Genomic DNA, 18542 nt, shown 5'->3' on the forward strand with positions numbered 1-18542 from the left:
ACTACACACACTACACACACACACTACACACACTACACACACACTGCACACACACTACACACACACTACACACAGACCACACACACACACTGCACACACTACTTGTGGTCCCCCTCTTTAAGAAGGGGGACCGCACAGACTATAACAACTACAGGGGCATCTCACCCCTCAGTGTGCTGGGAAAGGTCCTGGCAAGGATTATTCAACATCGACTTGCCAGGCACGCTGAGGAGAGGCTTGCGGAGCCCCAATGCGGTTTCAGGAAAGGGCGGTCCTGCACAGATGCCACATTTTCTGTCCGTCTGCTACAGCAGAGGTGTAGGGAATTCCAACTAGACCAACATCTCTGCTTTATTGACCTGGTCAAGGCCTATGATACCATCAGTAGGCCCGGGCTCTGGGTTGTTCTTCGTGCTTTTGGAGTCCCTGACCCCCTGCTCACGATCATTAAGGACCTTCATGATGGTGAGCGGGCCCGGGTAAAACTACGTGGCCGGGAGTCAGAGCCATTTCCTGTACACCTTGGGGTGCGACAGGGATGTCCTCTGGCTCCCACATTATTTAACATCTATTTTGACCACGTAGTTCGTGAAGCCTTCAAGAGCTGTACCGGGGGAATCTCCATATGGTACAGATATAATGGGAGGCTGATCGATGCCCGGGTGCGGTCAAGGGATGGCTCCCTATTGCTCAACCACGTTATGTATGTCGATGATTTGGTAATAGCTGCTCATTCAGAGGAGGAGTTGGAGACGCTGCTGTTGAAACTGGAGCGTGCCACTAAGAGGTGGGGCCTTACCATCAGGCCCACCAAAACTAAGCACCTGCCTGGGTATTTTGTACCATCGGACACTCCACAACTCCCAATCGGTGATGGGGCAGTTGTGGACAGAGTGGAGAGTTTCCCATTCCTGGGCAGTGTGCTTATGACCGGCTCCTGCTTAACAGCAGAGGTCTCACTCCGAATCAGTCGAGCGGCAATATCTTTTCATCGGTTGCGTAACGCTGTGTGGAAGCTACCTGGTCTGTCGCTCCGCACTAAGCTTCAAGTCTTCTCGGCCACGGTCATTCCCTCCCTTCTCTACGCATGCGAAATGTGGACCCCCCTAATGGAACATCTTCGCCGGTTAGAAACATTTAGGTTAGCCTGCCTGCGATCCATCCTGGGTTTAACCAGGCTGGATTGTGTGAGGAGCTCACAAATCCTTGAAAGATCTGGGCAAGGTCCCATCGGTGAGCTCCTCCGGCAGGCAAGGCTGCGTTGGCTGGGTCATGTAGCCCGCATGCCCAGCCACCGCATGCCGAAACAGCTTTTGTTCGGCCGGATTGAGGGGGCTAGGCGGGCGCGGCACGGGCTAGAGAAGAGATGGAGTGATGTGGTACAGGAGGACGTGGAGCTGAGTGGACTTGCTGATGACTGATACCAGCGGTGTCAAGATCGGCCTCTTTGGAGGAGGCTCGTGAAGGACGCTACTGGGCAGTTGGAGGTAGTCGCCCTCCAACAACAACGGAGGGCGGAGGAGCGACGCTCACAACAACGAACGGAGCGCTGGGTGGCTAAAGCACAGCAGGTTGGCACAGTAGGGTGCACAGGTGGTGCACCAGCCAGTCATCTCAGTCAGTCGACCCGTGGCACTTGGGTCTGCCCCGTGACCTCCTGCCAGCGGGCGTTCGACACTTCACGTGGCCTCAGGGTGCACATAGCCTGGCACAAGCGTCGTGGTGACGTCACCGCCACTTAGTGGCGAATGGCTGTTGTTGTTGTGTATCTGTGTGTGTCTGTGTGTGTGTATCTGTGTGTGTCTGCGTGTGAGTGTCTGTGTGTGTCTGTGTATGTGTCTGCGTGTGTGTGGGGGGAGTGGTGGTGTAGTGGTTAGCGCGCCGCGCTATGAACCTGGCGACCCCAGTTCGATTCCCCGCTCACGGCCAACACCAGGTGACGATTATCCGAACCGGTCGTGGGCCTCCCCTAGGTCGACTCAGCCTCAAAACGAGTACCTGGTGCGGTGTGCAGTAAACATCGCTAGCACTGGGGGAGACAAAGGCGGCCGGGCGTGGCGCTGGCCACCCACCCCCCTTCGTGTGCCACAGTGCCGACAGTCTTCACAGGGTACTGCAGCGACTTGCCCCTGCAGCCTGTCACAGCCCAGGATCAATGTTCAGCGCGCTCGTCACTCATCCCGTGACGGCGTCTCGCTGTCGGGGATGAAGAGGGAGTCTGGGGAAAGAGACGAGACCACTATCGATGGCGTTATGGGGGTAGGGTTTTCCCCGAGTGAAAATTCGCCAGCAGTCGGAAAAGGCGTTTAGGCGTGGACGTGGAAGAGCAAAAATCCGCGGATTTTTTTTGTGGATGGGATTAACCACCACCACAACAACAATCACAACAACAAAATAGAAACAACAGAGAGTCGAGGAAGGTCCTGGGGGGGCGGCGGGGGGGGGGAGAGAAATTTGAGAGAGCTGCTGCGGTAAATGAATACTCCTTGATTTAGTTCGGTGAAGTCACGTGGGTGAAAACGAAATAAAATATAACGTAAATAAAACAACTAATTTAAATGACGCGACGTTTCGGTAGCGACACAAGCATCCGCCATCAGGTGTTAACTGCTCAAGCAAAATCGCCGACGTGACTTGTCAAAATCTCGAGAAATTAATAACAAAATACATCGTCCCTGTTAAAGATATCGGACATCGATTATGACGATGGTGGTGGTGGCGGTGGTTTCAATAACGAAGGTCGTGATGATGATGTTGATGATGTTGATGAGTTAGATCGCGTAAAATATAAATGTGTCGTAAAGGCTGCCACCACCCGACACAGCCAATCAGTAAGGGGATTGTCGCGTCAACAACACGTGACCAACTGCTTAGTAGCAGAGCACCACGCCGGCTGTGTGTTGGAGAGTAAACCCACTACAACATTTACAATTATAGTGTAGTGTATAGTGTAGTGTATAGTGTAGTGTATAGTGTAGTGTATAGTGTAGTGTAGTGTGTAGTGTATAGTGTGGTGTATAGTGTAGTGTAGTGTGTAGTGTATAGTGTAGTATAGTGTATAGTGTAGTGTAGTGTATAGTGTAGTGTGTAGTATAGTGTAGTGTATAGTGTAGTGTGTAGTGTATACTCTAGTGTGTAGTAGTGTATAGTGTAGTATAGTGTGTAGTGTATAGTGTAGTGTATAGTGTAGTGTGTAGTGTAGTGCATAGTGTAGTGTGTAGTGTAGTGTATAGTGTAGTGTATAGTGTAGTGTATAGTGTAGTGTGTAGTGTAGGGCCTAGTGTAGTGTATAGTGCATATTGTAGTGTATAGTGTAGTCTATAGTGTAGTGTGTAGTGTATAGTGTAGTGTATAGTGTAGTGTATAGTGCATATTGTAGTGTATAGTGTAGTGTATAGTGTAGTGTGTAGTGTGGTGTATAGTGTAGTGTATAGTGTAGTGTATAGTGCATATTGTAGTGTATAGTGTAGTGTATAGTGTAGTGTATGGTGTAGTGTATAGTGTAGTGCAGATTGTAGTGTATAGTGCATATTGTAGTGTATAGTGTAGTGTAATGTATAGTGTAGTGTATAGTGTAGTCTAGTATATAGTGTAGTGTATAGTGTAGTGTATAGTGTAGTGTATAGTAGTGTAGTGTATAGTGTAGCATGAAGTATAGTGTAGTGTATAGTGTAATGTATAGTGTAGTGTATATTGTGGGGTATAGTGTAGTGTATTGTATAGTGTATAGTGTGGTGTATGGTGTAGTGTATAGTATAGTGTAGTGTATAGTGTAGTGTATAGTATAGTGTATAGTGTAGTGTATAGTGTAGTGTATAGTATAGTGTAGTGTATAGTGTAGTGTGTAGTGTATAGTGTAGTGTGTAGTGGAGTGTATAGTGTAGTGTATAGTGTAGTGTGTAGTGTATAGTGGAGTGTATAGTGTAGTGTATAGTGTAGTATACTAGTTTAGCACACACCCTGGTTGTGTGTTGGAGAGTAAAACCACTGCAACATTTACAATAATAGTGTAGTGTATAGTCTAGTGTGTAGTAGTGTATAGTGTAGTGTATAGTGTAGTGTGTAGTGTGGTATGTAGTGTATAGTGTAGTGTATAGTGTAGTGTATAGTGTAGTACATAGTAGTGTATAGTTTATTGTATAGTGTAGTGTATAGTGTGGTGTGTAGTGTAGTGTATAATGTAGTGTATAGTGTAGTGTAGTGTGTAGTGTAGTGTATAGTGTGGTGTATAGTGTAGTGTGTAGTGTATAGTGTGGTGTATACTGTAGTGTGTAGTGTAGTGTATAGTGTAGTAAATAGTAGTGTATAGTGTAGTGTATAGTGTAGTGTATAGTGTAGTGTACAGTCTAGTGTACTAGTCCGACGTTTCGCCAGTAATTACACCGAGCATCATCAGGCGACGATGTCACTGTTAGCTTGCCACGTGTGGTTCATCCGGTGCGTACAACGCCTCGTCTCGTTTGCTTCACTTTATTGCTTCATTCGCGTAAACTAAGGGGCCGACCATAAATGACGTCACGCACCTAGGGGGGGAGGGGGGTTTGAGAAATGTGACGTCACATCAAAACGCGCAACTTTAAATAAATATAGACAACACGTTCTACTTAATTAAATAGACTTTTTAATAAATGTATTCTCCTACAACATCAGAGTGCAGCGCCACATTAAATACGCATTACAATGACAACAATAGTTTAAAGCGATTTGAAGCGTGTTTTATTTTTTTGGGAGGCGGGGGTAGAGCTTTGTGACGTCATATTTGAGGGGGGAGGGGTCTGACTTTGTGACGCCGTGTGATGAGGGGGGGGGGGGGTCAAAAATCGTTCAAAATTGTGTGACGTCATTTATGGACGGCCCCAAAACACAAAACGTGACTCTCATTCAAGCGGAGCCTCCACAAGGCGACACAAACCCCCCCCCCCCCGCCCACAGCGGCGGCCATTGTTCAACATCGGAAGCCACCCCCGGTGCTCGCTCAGAACAACAACAACAACAACGCTGCGAACGTCACGACAACAACAGAAAGCACGAGAGTGGCAATGAAATAGCAGTGAACACGTTCCTGCGGAGGGAGCTGGTAGTAGGAACGTTTGGTGGCTCGGTCAATGGCCAGGGTCAACAACGGCGGCACCACCACGTGGTGCATTCAGCACAATATGGCCGACTGTGAGGGCGGGCACAAGCCGGCGTGAGTAGGTTAAACGTTGAGTTTTATAAGGGCACCACGGGGTGACCAGCCCCTCCCCACCCAGCCCCTCCCTCCCCACCCCCCCACCCAGCCCCACCCTCCCCACCCAGCCCCTCCCCACCCAGCCCCTCCCCTCCCTCCCCACCCTCCCCTCTCCACCCAGCCCCACCCCTTCCATTTTTGGATGCACGACGGACAGACGGACACAATGATCCCCTGTGGGCTGCTGGTGTAGTAACCAGGAGGTTCCTACAGAGTATAATTGTTCATTTGCTACCAATTAATCCATCATTAATGTATTACTGGTATCCAGAGGCGTACAGCCAGCTAGTGGTAGTACTACTTTTGAACAGTACCAGTAGTACTATTACTTTTGAACAGTACCAGTGGTAGTACTACTTTGAACAGTACCAGTGGTAGTACTATTTTTGAACAGTACCAGTGGTAGTACTATTTTTGAACAGTACCAGTAGTATTGCTACTTTTGAACAGTACCAGTAGTATTGCTACTTTGGAACAGTACCAGTGGTAGTACTACTTTTGAACAGTACCAGTGGTAGTACTACTTTTGAACAGTACCAGTTTTCACACCTGATGATGATTGCTTGTGTTGCAGTCGAAACGTCGTGAGAATTTAATTGTTTTATATTTTTTTATTTTATTGTTCCCTTCTACGTGACTTTTACCGAAAGAACCAAGAATATAGTACCAGTAGTATTACTGCTTTTGAACAGTACCAGTGGTAGTACTACTTTTGAACAGTACCAGTGGTAGTACTACTTTTGAACAGTACCAGTGGAAGTTCTACTTTTGAACAGTACCAGTTTTCACACCAGATGATGATTGCTTGTGTTGCAGTCGAAACGTCGTGAGAATTTTATTGTTTTATATTTTTTATTATTTTATTGTTTCCCTTCTACGTGACTTTTTCCGAAAGAACCAAGAATATAGTACCAGTGGTAGTACTACTTTTGAACAGTACCAGTGGTAGTACTACTTTTGAACAGTACCAGTGGTATTACTACTTTTGAACAGTACCAGTAGTAGTACTACTTTTGAACAGTACCAGTGGTAGTACTACTTTTGAACAGTACCAGTGGTAGTACTACTTTTGAACAGTACCAGTGGTAGTACTACTTTTGAACAGTACCAGTGGTAGTACTACTTTTGAACAGTACCAGTGGTAGTACTACTTTTGAACAGTACCAGTGGTAGTACTACTTTTGAACAGTACCAGTGGTATTACTACTTTTGAACAGTACCAGTGGTAGTACTACTTTTGAACAGTACCAGTGGTTGTACTACTTTTAAACAGTACCAGTGGTAGTACTACTTTTGAACAGTACCAGTAGTAGTACTACTTTTGAACAGTACCAGTGGTAGTACTACTTTTGAACAGTACCAGTAGTAGTACTACTTTTGAACAGTACCAGTGGTAGTATTACTTTTGAACAGTACCAGTGGTAGTACTACTTTTGAACAGTATCAGTGGTAGTATTACTTTTGAACAGTACCAGTGGTAGTACTACTTTTGAACAGTACCAGTGGTAGTACTACTTTTGAACAGTACCAGTTTTCACACCTGATGATTGCTTGTGTTGCAGTCGAAACATCGTGAGAATTGTATTATTTTATATTTTTATTTTTTTATTATTTTGTTTCCCTTCTACGTGACTTTTACCGAAAGAACCAAGAATATAGTACCAGTAGTATTACTACTTTTGAACAGTACCAGTGGTAGTACTACTTTTGAACAGTACCAGTGGTAGTACTACTTTTAAACAGTACCAGTTGTCACACCTGATGATGATTGCTTGTGTTGCAGTCGAAACGTCGTGAGAATTTTATTGTTTTATATTTTTATTTTATTGTTCCCTTCTACGTGACTTTTACCGAAAGAACCAATAATTTAGTACCAGTGGTAGTACTACTTTTGAACAGTACCAGTGGTATTACTACTTTTGAACAGTGCCAGTGGTAGTAGTACTTTGAACAGTACCAGTTGTAGTACTACTTTTGAACAGTACCAGTTTTCACACCTGATGATGATTGCTTGTGTTGCACTCGAAACGTGAGAATTTTGTTGTTTTATATAAAAATTTTTTATTATCTTATTGTTTCCCTTCTACGTGACTTTTACCGAAAGAACCAAGAATATAGTACCAGTAGTATTACTACTTTTGAACAGTACCAGTAGTAGTACTACTTTTGAACAGTACCAGTGGTAGTACTACTTTTAAACAGTACCAGTTTTCACACCTGATGATGATTGCTTGTGTTGCAGTCGAAACGTCGTGAGAATTTTATTGTTTTATATTTTTATTTTATTGTTCCCTTCTACGTGACTTTTACCGAAAGAACCAATAATTTAGTACCAGTGGTAGTACTACTTTTGAACAGTACCAGTGGTATTACTACTTTTGAACAGTGCCAGTGGTAGTAGTACTTTGAACAGTACCAGTTGTAGTACTACTTTTGAACAGTACCAGTTTTCACACCTGATGATGATTGCTTGTGTTGCACTCGAAACGTGAGAATTTTGTTGTTTTATATAAAAAAAAAATTATTATCTTATTGTTTCCCTTCTACGTGACTTTTACCGAAAGAACCAAGAATATAGTACCAGTAGTATTGCTACTTTTGAACAGTACCAGTGGTAGTACTACTTTTGAACAGTACCAGCAGTACTATTACTTTTTAACGGTGCCGGTAGTAGTGGTATAGTTAACGCTATCAGTAGGTAGGCACTGCTGGACTGGTTGCACGCGGTTCTGTGAAGACCCATTGGGAGTGTTGGGGGTTGATGATCATTCATTGTCAGCATCTGAACAATAAACGGGGAATTTACAATTTGGAGTCCATCCGTTCGGGATGTCCAGTCGATAGTCTTCGCCAACGATAGATATTCTCGTATTTGCTGTTTTGTTTCGCGATTAAAAAATCAGTGGAGTGAATGTGACGTTAAACCTTCACGGCAAGTCCATTGCTGTGGCAGAGTTGACAGGTGAAGGCGCAGCCCTGCAACTGCTCGCTCGCGACACTGCTGGTGGACGTTGTCTCCGCTGGAGAGGGGGCCTCCTCTTTGACACAATCTCCGCGCTTGCAGAACTTCTGACACGTCGGCACGCGGCAGGGAACGCGGCTGACGATGGGGGCCGCGGAAACCGCTGCCCGACCATCGCCATCGTCACGGAGGAGCAACGTCACCACCGCCGCCACCGCCGTCATCACCGCCGCCATCGTCGCCGCCAGCATGACCGCCGTCAGTGTGAGCGCGCAGTTCTCTCAAGGAAACCTGCGTCTCGTCTGCGTCTCGGCAGAAGAAAATGAAGGTGATGGCGGCGGTGGCGGCGGTGGTGGCGGCGGTGGTGGCGATGGTGGCGGCGGTGGTGGCGATGGTGGTGGCGGTGGTGGCGATGGTGGTGGTGGCGGTGGTGGCGGCGGTGGTGGCGATGGTGGTGGCGGTGGTGGCGATGGTGGTGGTGGCGGTGGTGGTGGCGGTGGTGGCGGCGGTGGAGGTGGCAATGGTGGTGGCGGTGGTGGCGGCGATGGTGGTGGCGGTGGTGGCGGCGGTGGTGGCGGTGGTGGTGGCGGTGGTGGCGGCGATGGTGGCGGCGGTGGTGGCGATTGTGGTGGTGGGGGTGGCGGTGGTGGCGATGGTGGCGGCGGTGGTGGTGGCGTTGGTGGTGGTGGCGATGGTGGTGGTGTCGGTGGTGGCGATGGTGGCGGCGGTGGTGGTGGCGTTGGTGGTGGTGGCGATGGTGGTGGTGTCGGTGGTGGCGATGGTGGTGGTGGTGGTGGCGATGGTGGTGGTGGTGGCGGTGGTGGCGATGGTGGTGGTGGCGGTGGTGGCGATGGTGGTGGTGGTGGCGATGGTTACGGGGCCGACGATGCACTGCGACGGTGCTGAACGACGTCGTGGCAGTGGTGGGGGGGAGGGGGGGTATCCTCCACTTGTCGCGCAGAAGTTTTGCAGTTCAATGGCAGTAGGCCGCCCTGGTTATTCGCACTGTTGGTATTGACCCCTGTCGTGTTAAGGGCCGTCCATAAATGACGTCACGCACCTGGGGGGAGGGGGGGGTCAGATATTTGTGACGATGTGTGACGAGGTGGGGGGGGGGGGGTTTGAGAAATGTGACGTCACATCAAAACGCGCAACTTTAAATAAATACAGACAACACGTTCTACTTAATTAAATATACTTTTTAATAAATGTTTTCTCCTACAACATCAGTGCCACATTAAATACGCACTACAATGACAATAGTTTAAAGCGATTTGAATGGAAATATGGTTTTGAGGGGTGGGGGGGGGGAGCAGAGCTTTGTGACGTCATATTTGAGAGGGGTGGGGGTCTGACTTTTTGTGACGCCGCGTGACGAGAGAGAGAGGTGGGGAGGGGCGGATCAAAAAATCGTACAAAATCGCGTGACGTCATTAACTTGGTGCCTTTTGCTCCACGCGGGGGGAGGTCAAAGGTCTCCGCAAGCACGCGCCAATTGCAGCGAGGGGGCCGATGTGTGGCAGTGTGGTGGGCCCACCGTGCAAGAGGACTCGCGCGAGGGATTTGCCCATCGCAGCAGTGTATAGTAGTGTAGTGTATAGTAGTGTAGTGTATAGTGTAGTGTATAGTAGTGTAGTGTATAGTAGTGGAGTGTATAGTAATGTAGTGTATAGTGTAGTGTATATTACTGTAGTGTATAGTAGTGGAGTGTATAGTAGTGTATAGTAGTGTAGTGTATAGTAGTGTAGTGTATAGTAGTGTAGTGTATAGTAGTGTAGTGTATAGTAGTGTTGTGTATAGTAATGTAGTGTATAGTAGTGTAGTGTATAGTGTAGTGTATATTACTGTAGTGTATAGTAGTGTAGTGTATAGTAGTGTAGTGTATAGTGTAGTATATAGTAGTGTAGTGTATAGTGTAGTGTATAATGTAGTGTATAGTAGTGTAGTGTATAGTAGTGTAGTGTATGGTAGTGTAGTGTATAGTGTAGTGTATAGTAGTCTAGAGTGTAGTAGTGTATAGTAGTGTAGTGTATAGTAGTGTAGTGTATAGTAGTGTAGTGTATAGTGTAGTGTATAGTAGTGTAGTGTATAGTATAGTGTATAGTGTAGTGTATAGTAGTGTAGTGTATAGTGTAGTGTATAGTAGTGTAGTGTATAGTGTAGTGTATAGTAGTCTAGAGTGTAGTAGTGTATAGTAGTGTAGTGTGTAGTAGTGTAGTGTATAGTAGTGTAGTGTATAGTAGTGTAGTGTATAGTAGTGTAGTGTATAGTGTAGTGTATAGTGTAGTGTATAGTGTAGTGTATAGTGTAGTGTATAATAGTGTAGTGTATAGTAGTGTAGTGTATAGTAGTGTATAGTAGTGTAGTGTATAGTGTAGTGTATAGTAGTGTAGTGTATAGTAGTGTAGTGTATAGTGTAGTGTACAAGAATACGGGTTACACCGTATGGGTGGACACGGTGTGCAGGAAGGTCCTTGCCACATTTTCGCATCAAGAGGGGGCGATGTTGCTGCTGCTGCCGCTCCTTTGTGCCATCCACAGTCGAGTAATGAGCGAGGTCAGTTTTGTTTTTTCAACATTGTGGATGTTCGAGCCGGTACCAGTTGGAGTGGTGGTTCTTAGCCTGGAGGTGCGAGATGCCTGATGTTGTTCAGCACCCTCTGGAGCAGTGGGGGATCTTCTTAACCCTTCACAGTAGAAGTTCCGACGCGTATTCTAGACGGTCAAACTCTTGCTCAACAAAACTGTTTTTTTTTTCCTCTGGAAGTTCTAAACGCCAAATCCCAGATGGTTCCATCTCTCCGCGTCTGAACTCGTTCCGTAGACTGTAGTGTTTCTTCTTCTTCACCTGGGGGTGCATCTCGCACCGCCTGGCGCTGCGAGATTCCCTTTCTGGGGGGGGGGGGTGGGGGTGGTAGCGAGACACGGGCGGAATTGATTTTGTTCAGACGGTGAATCATCGACAACGCAGATGAAGCACACGGGCCACGTTTCATCAACCCCCTACGTGCTCATTAACATTCTTACGTTCGTTTTAACGATTGAGGATCAAAGTGGATCTCGCTAGGGAGCCGTGGTGGTGCGCTACGAACCGGGCGACTATCTGAACCGGTCGTGGGCCTCCCCTAGGTCGACTCAGCCTCAAACGAGTACCCGGTGCGTTGTGTGGTAAACATCGCCACTGGGGGGAGACAAAGGCGGCCGGGTGTGGTTGCTGGCCACCCGCCCCCACGTGTGCCACGGTGCCGGCCTTCGTAGGCGCTGCTGCTCGCTAACAGCACTTGCCCCTGCAGTCTGTTACAGGCTACACGGGGGATCTTTGTCTTTAGTGGGGTGTAGTTGTTTTAATTATCTCTGGGAGGAAACCGGAGAGCTCACAAAAGACAAAGACCCCCCGGGTAGCCTTCTAACAGACTGCGGGGGGGGGGGGGGGGCAAGAGCTGTCAGCGAGCAGCACCTGCGAAGGCCGGCAGGGTACACGACGGGGGTGGCACCACCACCACCAGCACCACCACCACCACCACCACAACCACCACCACTACCACCACCACTACCACCACCAGCACCACCACCACTATCACCACCACCACCACTACCACCACTATCACTACTATCACCACCAGCACCACTACCACCACCACTATCACCACCAGCACCACTACCACCACCAGCACCACTATCACCACCACTATCACCAGCACTATCACCACCACTATCACCACCACCACTACCGCCACCAGCACCACTACCACCACCAGCACCACCACCACCATCAGCACCACCACCACTACCACCACCACTACTACCACCAGCACCAGCACCACCACCAGCACCACCACCCCCTCCACCAGCACCACCACTACCACCAGCACCAGCACCACCAGCACCACCACCAGCACCACTACCACCACCAGCACCACCACCAGCAGCACTACCACCACCAGCAGCACCACCACCACCACCAGCACCACCACCAGCACCACCACCAGCACCACTACCAGCAGACCCACCAGCACCACCACGCCTCCACCAGCACCACCACCAGCACCACCACCAGCATCACCACCACCCCTCCACCAGCATGACCACCAGCAGCACCACCACCACCCCCACCAGCACTACCAGCACCACCACCACGCCCGGCCGCCTTTGTCTCTCTCCCCCCAGTGACGGTGTTCACCACGCGCCGCGTTGTGATGGCCCGGTCCACCACGGGGAAACCCGCGGTGCGTTACAAACATTCACAGGCGTCGGCCGCGAGTTCGGGATCGAGCTCGGGACTCGGGATCGGGATCGAGTTCGGGATCGAGTTCGGGACTCGGGATCGGGATTGAATTCGAGATCGGGATCGAGTTCGGGATCAAGCTCGGGACTTGGGATCGGGATCGAGCTCGGGACTTGGGATCGTGATCGAGTTCGGGATCGAGCTTGGGATCGAGTTCGGGACCGAGTTTGCGTCGTCGCTGGCTGGGTGCTCGCACGCCGCTCCCGGCTCTCTGTACGCCACTGCGGGAGAGCTCGTCCCGACCTCCCGCAGTGGCGCAGTGCTCGGTGGGGCCAGGCAGGGGGTCCCGCCCCCATTGACGACCACCGTGCTAAGAGATCAAATACTGTGGTCCCCCACCTCAACCCGATTGCCCCACCGTCACCCCCCCCCCCCCCGCCCGAGCTGGTAACTGATGACGTCGTCACTAACAACCCGCACGCGAATGGGCGACGATTCGGGCACCGAACCTGTGCCACCCCCCCCCCCCCCCACCGCCGCCGCCGTTTTGGCCCCGATGCGAACCGACGATTTGGAATTTCGATCTTCCGCAGGAGCAGCGGCGTTCCCCTCCGCCCGGAGCTGCTCTCCGGGCGGAGGGACTCCTGCCAAAGTGCAGGCGCAAGCCCAGGCGTCGAGGGACACCGCGCGGAGGCAGGAGCAGGCCATCGTGGACCTGCAGAGCACGGTCAGGGAGCTTCTGGAGAAGCTGAGGAAGTGTGAAGAGAGGGGTGGTGGTGGTGGTGGTGCTGGGAGGATGGAGGGTGTGGACACCCTGGACCGCAAGGTGAAGGACCTGGTGCGGAGGATGGAGGTGATGGCATCATTCCGCAGCAGCATCACCAATATTGACATCATCATCACCAATATTAACATCATCATCAGCAGCATCATCATCACCAATATTAACATCATCATCCTCATCAATATTGATATAATCAGCATCATCACCAATATTAACATCAACATCATCATCATCACCAATATTAATATCATCAGCATCATCATCACAAATATTAACATCATCAGCATTACCAATATTATCATCATCACCAATATTAATATCATCATCACCAATATTAACATCATCATCATCATCACCAATATTAACATCATCATCACTAATATTAATATCATCATCACCAATATTAACATCATCAGCATCACAATATTAACATCATCATCAATATTAATATCATCAGCATCATCATCAATATTAATATCAGCAGCAGCATCATCACCAATATTAACATCATCATCATCAATATTAATATCAGTAGCATCATTTGAGCATCGTCATCAATATCATCAGCGGCATCATCATATCAGCATCATCAATTTGATCAGACTATGTAACATAATTTTTGTGGTTCCTGGGTAGTAAGTGTTATTTACTAATTGCTTATGCCTCTAAAGTATATAAAATGGAAGTTATTCCCTACAAACTTTGCTCTTGTGACCAGGACAGCGACATTTTTTAATTTTACCAAATTTCCATGAGGAAACGGGCGAATTTGTCCCTTTTCGTTCACGTAAAGTCAGAAAAAACCAACATGAATCAACATTTTGCACGTATTTATACTAAAGTAATACACAAATGACTGCAAAAGATTGAGAAGCGAGTCGTTTTGTCGAGATTGTTCCTCCCCACAGAGGCCTCGGTCCGCTGTGGCCAGTCCCGGCCTGTGGTGACTGGCCCTGGGTGCCTTAATCTTGGTGGCCAGCCCCGGGCCGCCCGTGTGAATCGCGCCAGGCGTGTGAATCGTGACCTCGCCAATCCACTCTCTCTCTCTCACGCAGAATGTTGGCACGTCTGACACGAGCTCCCGCTCGTCGCCATACGCAGAAGACGACGACGATGACGACGATGGCGGTGGTGGCGGTGGCGGTGGTGGTGGCGGTGGGCGTGATGGCGGCGACGAAGACGAAGACGCCGTCACGGATACTGCGCTCGGCGGCAATTCCTTGGGGAAATTTTCGGACGAAAGTAAGAGGCGTCAACTCGGTGATGACGATGATGGCGGCGGCGGTGGCGGCGGCGGCGGGGGTCGCCGTCGTCGTTCTGACGCGTTCCTCGTGAGTCTGTGCGCCCTGGCGAATGTGGCGCTGCCGACGTAGCTCCCAGCACGGGCGTTGGGGCGCTGCACAAAGCGGCGTGCGGGAGGTTTCACAATCCTCCTCCTCCTCCATGCGAGTCTCTCCCCCCCCCCCTGACTGGTGACCTCTCCCCCCCCCCTGACTGGTGACCTCTCCCCTCCCCTGACTGGTGACCTCTCCCCCCCCCCGGTGACCTCTCCCCCCCCCCTGACTGGTGACCTCTCCCCCCTGACTGGTGACCTCTCCCCCCCCTGACTGGTGACCTCTCCCCCCTGACTGGTGACCTCTCCCCCCCCCCTGACTGGTGACCTCTCCCCCCCGACTGGTGACCTCTCCCCCCCCCTGACTGGTGACCTCTCTCCCCCCCCCTGACTGGTGACCTCTCCCCCCCCCCCGGTGACCTCTCCCCCCCCCCGTCTCCTTTACTCTCCCCGCGCCCTGCGTTAGGTTGTGCTCTCCACCACCAAACGTCTGTACATCCGGCCAGCTGCTCTTCGTTATCTCAATGCCTGTAGTACTTTATGTTCCACTTTATGTTCTACTTTATGTTCTACTTTATGTTGTACTTTATGTAGTACTTTATGTAGTACTTTATGTTCTACTTTATGTAGTACTTTATGTTCTACTTTATGTAGTACTTTATGTTCTACTTTATGTAGTACTTTATGTAGTACTTTGTGTAGTACTTTATGTTCTACTTTATGTTCTACTTTATGTTCTACTTTATGTTGTACTTTATGTAGTACTTTATGTAGTACTTTATGTTCTACTTTATGTAGTACTTTATGTTCTACTTTATGTAGTACTTTATGTTCTACTTTATGTAGTACTTTATGTAGTACTTTGTGTAGTACTTTATGTTCTACTTTATGTTCTACTTTATGTTCTACTTTATGTAGTACTTTGTGTAGTACTTTATGTAGTACTTTGTGTAGTACTTTATGTTCTACTTTATATAGTATTTTATGTTCTACTTTATGTTCTACTTTATGTAGTACTTTATGTAGTGCTTTGTATAGTACTTTATGTAGTACTTTGTGTAGTACTTTATGTTCTACTTTATGTAGTACTTTATGTAGTACTTTATGTAGTACTTTATGTTCTACTTTATGTAGTACTTTATGTAGTACTTTATGTAGTACTTTATGTTCTACTTTATGTAGTACTTTATGTTGTACTTTATGTAGTAAGTAATGTTCTAATTCATGTTCTACTTTATGTAATACTTTATGTACTACTTTATGTAGTACTTTATGTTCTACTTTATGTAGTACTTTATGTTCTACTTTATGTAGTACTTTATGTTCTACTTTATGTAGTACTTTATGTAGTAATTAATGTTCTACTTCATGTTCTACTTTATGTAATACTTTATGTACTACTTTATGTAGTACTTTATGTAGTACTTTATGTAGTACTTTGTGTAGTACTTTATGTTCTACTTGATGTTCTACTTTATGTAGTACTTTATGTAGTACTTTATGTTCTACTTTATGTTGTGCTTTATGTTCTACTTTATGTTCTACCTTATGTTCTATTTTATGTAGTACTTTATGTAGTTCTTTGTGTAGTACTTTATGTTCTGCTTTATGTTCTATTTTATGTAGTACTTTGTGTAGTACTTTATGTTCTACTTTATGTTCTACTTTATGTTCTACTTTATGTTCTATTTTATGTAGTACTTTATGTAGTTCTTTGTGTAGTACTTTATGTTCTACTTTATGTTCTATTTTATGTAGTAATTTGTGTAGTACTTTGTGTAGTACTTTGTGTAGTACTTTATGTTCTACTTTATGTTCTACTTGATGTTCGACTTTATGTAGTACTTTATGTAGTACTTTATGTTCTACTTTATGTAGTACTTTATGTAGTACTTTGTGTAGTACTTTATGTTCTACTTTATGTAACACTTTATGTTCTACTTTATGTTCTACTTTATGTTGTACTTTATGTAGTACTTTATGTTCTACTTTACGTAGTACTTATGTAGTACTTTATGTTCTACTTTATGTAGTACTTTATGTTGTACTTTATGTAGTAATTAATGTTCTACTTTATGTTCTATTTTATGTAGTACTTTATGTAGTACTTTGTGTAGTACTTTATGTTCTACTTTATGTTCTACTTTATGTAGTGCTTTATGTTCTACTTTATGTTCTACTTTATGTAGTACTTTATGTTCTACTTTGTGTAGTACTTTATGTAGTACTTTGTGTAGTACTTTATGTTCTACTTTATGTTCTACTTTATGTAGTACTTTATGTTCTACTTTATGTTCTACTTTATGTTCTACTTTGTGTAGTACTTTATGTAGTACTTTGTGTAGTATTTTATGTTGTACTTCCTGAACGTTTCTCTCTTGAGCCCCCTGTGTGTGCTTGGCCTCGAAATGACAACAATGTAATAGGCGACGTTTCAGGCAATAGCCCTTCTTCAGAGCGCATGCGGAGCGAAGCCGTGCGAGTGAGTACGACGTGGGAGGCTGCGCGCTAAACCACGGCAGCATCTTGCAGCGTGGTCCAGATGTGTTGTGACCTAAAAATTTGACATGTACAGTGAGGGAAAAAAAGTATTTGATCCCCTGCTGATTTTGTACGTTTGCCCACTGACAAAGAAATGATCAGTCCATAATTTTAATGGTAGGTTCATTTGAACAGTGAGAGACAGAATATCAACAAAAAAATCCAGAAAAACGCATGTCAAAAATGTTATAAATTCATTTGCATTTTAATGAGGGAAATAAATATTTGACCCCTCTGCAACACATGACTTAGTACTTGGTGGCAAAACCCTTCTTGGCAATCACAGAGGTCAGACGTTTCTTGTAGTTGGCCACCAGGTTTGCACACATCTCAGGAGTGATTTTGTCCCACTCCTCTTTGCAGATCTTCTCCAAGTCATTAAGGTTTCGAGGCTGACGTTTGGCAACTCGAACATTCAGCTCCCCCCACATTTTCTTTGGGATTAAGGTCTGGAGACTGGCTAGGCCACTCCAGGACCTTAATGTGCTTTTCAATGCCCTGGCTGAGGGAAGGAGGTTCTCACCCAAGATTTGATGGTACATGGCCCCATCCATCGTCCCTCCTCCATGTTTGACGGTAGGGATGGTGTCCTCATCCAAACACAGTTGAGTTGATGCCAAAGAGCTCCATTTTGGTCTCAACTGACCACAACACTTTCACCCAGTTGTCCTCTGAATCATTCAGATGTTCATTGGCATACTTCAGACGGGCATGTATATGTGCTTTCTTGAGCAGGGGGACCTTGCGGGCGCTGCAGGATTTCAGTCCTTCATGGCATAGTGTGTTACCAATTGTTTTCTTGGTGACTATGGTCCCAGCTGCCTTGAGATAATTGACAAGATCCTCCAGTGTAGTTCTGGGCTGATTCCTCACCGTTCTCATGATCATTGCCACTCCACGAGATGAGATCTTGCATGGAGCCCTAGGCCGAGGGAGAGTGACAGTTCTTTTGTGTTTCTTCCATTTGCGAATAATCGCACCAACTGTTGTCACCTTCTCACCAAGCTGCTTGGCAATGGTCTTGTAGCCCATTCCAACCTTGTGTAGGTCTACAATCTTGTCCCTGACATTCTTGGAGAGCTCTTTGGTCTTGGCCATGGTGGAGAGTTTGGAATCTGATTGATTGCTTCTGTGGACAGGTGTCTTTTATACAGGTAACAAGCTGAGATTGGGAGCACTCCCTTTAAGAGTGTGCTCCTAATCTCAGCTCGTTACCTGTATAAAAGACACCTGGGAGCCAGAAATCTTTCTGATTGAGAGGGGGTCAAATACTTATTCCCCTCATTAAATGCAAATCAATTTATAACATTTTTGACATGCGTTTTTCGGGATTTTGTTGTTGTTATTCTGTCTCTCACTGTTCAAATAAACCTACCATTAAAATTATAGACTGATGATTTCTTTGACAGTGGGCAAACGAACAAAATCAGCAGGGGATCAAATACTTTTTTCCCTCACTGTATATAC

General features: G+C 46.9%; 1 protein-coding gene across 2 annotated transcripts; it reads left to right on the forward strand.

The window, feature by feature from the left end:
- The first annotated feature begins 7768 nt into the window (after positions 1 to 7768).
- On the forward strand, positions 7769 to 14683 carry LOC142905740 (uncharacterized). 2 transcript variants are annotated; one of them, XM_076052893.1, is made up of 3 exons: positions 7769 to 8520; positions 13011 to 13270; positions 14257 to 14683. In XM_076052893.1, exons 1-3 carry the CDS (start codon positions 8337 to 8339, stop codon positions 14572 to 14574), a joined length of 762 nt encoding a protein of 253 aa, XP_075909008.1. In that variant the 5' UTR covers positions 7769 to 8336; the 3' UTR covers positions 14575 to 14683. The 2 variants fall into 2 exon arrangements, with proteins under 2 accessions (XP_075909008.1, XP_075909009.1); XM_076052894.1 differs by lacking the exon at positions 7769 to 8520 and adding an exon at positions 9502 to 10749.
- The last annotated feature ends 3859 nt before the right edge of the window (positions 14684 to 18542 follow it).

The sequence above is a fragment of the Petromyzon marinus genome, chromosome 58 (genome assembly GCF_048934315.1).
Source record: "Petromyzon marinus isolate PM22_M1 ecotype Great Lakes invasive population chromosome 58, UKy_Petmar_22M1.pri1.0, whole genome shotgun sequence".
In the NCBI taxonomy this organism is placed as follows: Eukaryota; Metazoa; Chordata; class Hyperoartia; order Petromyzontiformes; family Petromyzontidae; genus Petromyzon; species Petromyzon marinus.